We start from the raw sequence: 4,487 nt of genomic DNA, 5'->3' as shown, positions 1-4,487 counted from the left end.
ACTTGTGGCATGCATGCTGCAGGTTGACTGCCCCTGGTCTAGCTTATGAAAAGAGGTTATGCTAGTTAGCCCCAGTTTAATTTCAACCTCATTAACCTAAACAAACACTAAGCGATTGCTGTTGCTAGTCTGATTGTGAATAAAGCTAACAGAGGTGCATCTTGGAAAAGGGGGAACTCCAGCATAACATACTTCAAGGAATGTCCCCTCTGGCTCAGGTCTTCTGCAGTCATGATAGCAAATTCTTTGCTATTGGCTGCAGACACCTCTCTCCATCTTGCCATTGAAATCCCTAATGCAATAAGGACTTCCAAAATCACCAGTGATCCCATGCTGATTATAATCTAAATTTAGGCATGCAATTTGGGGTGAGGATCGCCTCAAAAGTGGAACAGCTCCTGGCCAGCCCTGGGCTGCTCGGGGAAATCTTCGCCCAGCCAGGGCTGCCCCAGAGGCAGGACTATTCCTGGCCAGTCCACAGCTGGATGGGGAAGCAGAGAGCCAGGAGCCAAGCAGCACAGGGATAGGGTGGGGCAGAGACCTACCCCGTCCCAGTGCTGCTCAGGTAAATCCCCACACACCTGGGGGTGGCTGAAAGCTGCCCAAGGAGTGAGACAGCTCCCGACCAGCCTCCAGCTGTGTGGAGAAGCTCCACTCTGTGCCAAACAGGGCAGATGCTGGTGAGCCCCGTGCCCCCCTGCCTGGCTGGCAGAAAGATTCCCAGCAGCTGCCCCAAACCCAGGGCACTCCCAGAGAACCCCCCGCTGGGCAGGGAATCTCTGCCCAGCAGGGGGCTTGCTGGCAGCTGTGTGTCCTGATGGGCATGGGGCCAGGAATGCTCTGCCTGCTGCAGCGGCAGCTGTCTCCTGGCCCGGTGTACATCAGGTTCCCTCCTGATGTGCAGTGATCCAGGAGATAGCTGCCACTGCAGCTACCAGAGCTCTCTTAGCCCCATGCACATTGGGAACAGCCCCCATGCTCCTTGCCAGCCCCTGGGGAAGCTTGGAGCTCCCTCTGGCTACTGCAGGGGAGCAGAGCAGGGTAGGAGCAGCCCTGTACTGGGAGATTTGCTCCCAACAGTGAGCACATATAGACGTGCTCCCAGGGAATGCCTAGTGCACAGTATTTTACTGTGCAGTAAGCCTTTATAGCATTAATAGCATGTGTAGTTACACCCAGTGGGAGGTCCCAGATGCCCACAAAGCAGTTTTCTCCTTTCCAGGAGAAGGGGAAGGAGTTGTTCTGCGTGATTCCTGTTGCACTGTAGGCAAATGTGTGTTGTTTCCACTGTGTGTGGGAATAAAAGGGGATCGGTTTAAGGTTCGCATGCAGAGCTACCAACCCCAGGCATTAAAATATGTCAGACATCAGCTAATTATGAGATTAGCTTAGTAATCGTAAGAGTCCTTTTTAAGAAATAAATGTAGGGTTATTTTTACTTGTCTTCTGATCTCTGAAGCTTCGAGGGGCACTTAACATAGGTTTTCAAATGCTTTCCAGCCCCCATGAGGGCTAGAGAGTTTAAAAAAATGCTAAGATTATTATGAATTACTTGATTCTCAGAGCTGTAACTTTATATGAAATTTGTTGTGTTTCTTGAAAATATGGGACCAGAGAGTTTATTTTGGGCTTGGGGTGTGTGCTTCAGTGTGCTGAAGGGTTGCTTAGGGAAAGGAGTTTGGAATAGAGCTGCCATATCATATATCTCATAGGACACCCTGTTGCCCCCACTACCTTAAATTCTCATGTTTCTCAGCTGGGAGGCAGTAGGTAGCTTTCTGCAATTACTTCTTCCTGGCCTTGGTAGGAGCCTGTTGATCACAGAGACTGTGACTGTCAAACAGATAGGAAGACTCTGCCTACTATTGCTGAGAGCTGAAGGCCACCATAGACCAGCATCCAAGGACAAGCAGCGCAGAGATGGCAGCAGAAAAGGCCACGGGACCTTTCCTGTTTAAAGTACCCAACCACCAGTCTGCCAAGAGAACGCCAAAAAGCCCATGAGATTTTCCTGCTGCCATCTCTAAAGCAGGGTTGTTGGATTCTTGTATGAATGGGCTCTTTTGCCACCAGCTGGTCTCCTGCATTGTGTTCAGCTTGATTGTTAATACTCACGGTAGATTTGTGTGTACATCTTCCATCTCCACTTTCTAATGCTCAAGTGAAGAATATTTGTGACTTTTGTCCAGAAAAAGTGTCACATACAGGGCTTCATAAAACTTGACAAATGTCTGTAGGACAAGTATGGAATGCATCTGGATGTGTATTCATGTAGTGCGTCACAATGACAGAAGGTGATTGTATATTGTACCTACCCTCCAACCTGGATACTTCCCCAAATTGTGGTGGAAGATAATTACCTCAGCATACAAAATAAGGGATGCCTTCAGCACAGGAGCTACAGATGAATCTGTGCTAGATGGAACATAATGAAACTATTTCTGCAGCATCATCAATAAAAGAATAATACCACATCTAACCAACAACATAATACATGAAAGTCAAACTGGGTTCCTTCCCGAGAAACAAGCACTGACCACATATTTACTCTGCATCTCATAAATAAACATGAGGAATGCAGACGCTGAAGAAGATATTTGCCTACTTTATAGACTCTTTAAAAAGCTTTTGGCTTAGTCTGGCACTCAGGGCTGAACTGTAAATTGCTACAAAATGGAACTGATGGAAAAAGTTGGCAGTATTGAATGCACGTAACAGTCCATCATATGTAGGTCAGAAGTAAACAACAGGCAAAGGGAGACTTTCAAGCAAGAAAGAAGAGTAACACAGGGACATAACCTCAGCCATGTTCTTTTCAGCACACATATCAGTGACCTTCCAACTCCCTTGTAGGAGTTCCCAAACTGAATCGCTTTGTTAAATGATGAAAATAAAATGTCTTTTAATACAGTAAAATGCAAGGTGATACATCTGGGAACAAGGGATGCAGGCTACAATTACAAAATGGTGAAGAAATCTTGGAAAGCAGTGACTCTGAAGGAGATTTGGGGGTCATCACAGATAACAGCCTTAACCTGAGCTCTCAGAGCACTGCTGTAGCTAGAAGGGCTAATGTGATCTTCAGATGAATAAAGAGGAGGAATACTGAGTAAAAATAGGAGAGGGAGCTTGCCTCTGCCTATAGTATTGCTGGTAAAGTACTATTGTTAATAAGTTAATGAGCACTGGTGCCCACATTTCAAGCAGGATGCGGAAATGCTGGTGAGAGACCAGAAGGAGGATCACGGGAATGATCCAGGAGCTGGCAAGTGCAAGGATGAAGGCACTGACTCTATTGAGTTTGTCAGTGAGAAAGCTGAAAGGTGACTTGATTACTCTGGTTAAGTATTTGTACAAGAAAAAAAGATTGGATAGTGATGTGGGGCTTTGCAGTTTTTCTGACAAAAGCATAACAAGATACAGTGGCTGGAAGGTGAAGTTAGACAAATTCAGCCTTGAAATAAAATGCAGTTTCTTAGCAGGGAGGGTAATTAAACACTGGAGCAGCTTACTAAAAGAAGTGGTGCAGTCACCATTGCTTGGCGTCCTTAATTTAACGTTAGATGGCTTTCTGAAAGCATGCTTTAACCTGCCTTCTGGAAACATATTCTATGGCTTGTACATTATACGGGAAGCCAGATTAGATGATGCAAGTGGGTCTCTTCTCCCTTGGACTCTACAAATTTATGCAAAAAAAAAGTCAAAGGGTCATAGCATGTGACTAGTTAACTGTGCAGTAAACACCTCAGCATCTACATGTACACCCCTATTAGAGCACATGAAACTAATAAACACTGCAGCACGTTAGGACTTGTAAATACAAGTCCTAACCTGCTCTGGGGTTTTTTCGTGCACAGCAGCACATGTGCAGATGCTACCCCAGCTGGCTGTGGCACAGGGTGCTTCAGTGTGGGGCCAGCCAGCAGGCAACCCCCACGCTGAAGCACCCTTGTGCCTCAGTCATCCCTTCTGCAGCATGTGGAGCCCAGTTGGAGCAGCCCTGGGCTTATAGGCTGACCCCCCCACCCAGGCCCCTGTCAGCCAAGGCTGCTTTGACAGGGCTCCATGTGCTGTGGATGAATAAACTCGGGAGCAATAAGAGTTTATTTGTGTGGATGAATAAACTCGGGCTCTGGAGTTTATTTGTGTGCATTAATTGCACATGTAGACATGCCCATTTTGTATGATCATTTGCACTTTTGCACAGTGAGTGCAATATACTACTAAAACAGAAGGGTAGGATTTTGCACTTTCTTTACCTTGATATTAATAACTACTCTAGGTGAATTGTACGCGGTACACCTGAATTTTTTACTAGTTATATTAGGAAGCTTCAGATGGACTGTTAAAGCATCCTAAGTGTAAACTTGATCACATGCTGCATGGTTGACTATGGTTATGTTCTAGAACAGGGGTGGGCAATGATTTGGGCCAGAGGGCCACTTCAGGAGTTTGGGTGAGGTGTTGCAGGCCAGGTTGCCTCCCCC

General features: G+C 46.3%; 1 protein-coding gene across 1 annotated transcript in view; it reads left to right on the top strand.

Annotated features, from left to right (window-relative positions):
- Nucleotides 1-3,216: 3,216 nt before the first annotated feature.
- The window catches only part of PTGFRN (prostaglandin F2 receptor inhibitor), a 128,385-nt gene continuing 127,114 nt past the window's right edge, over nt 3,217-4,487 (top strand). The window contains exon 1 of the mRNA XM_014517579.2: nt 3,217-3,307. Within this exon, the coding sequence (XP_014373065.1) occupies nt 3,217-3,307 (91 nt within the window). The remainder of the gene's footprint in view (nt 3,308-4,487) is intronic.

Source organism: Alligator sinensis, unplaced genomic scaffold (assembly GCF_000455745.1).
Source record: "Alligator sinensis unplaced genomic scaffold, ASM45574v1 scaffold19_1, whole genome shotgun sequence".
Lineage (NCBI taxonomy): Eukaryota > Metazoa > Chordata > Crocodylia > Alligatoridae > Alligator > Alligator sinensis.
Note: the sequence above shows the minus strand (reverse complement) of the source record. Positions and strands in the feature narration are given on the sequence as shown.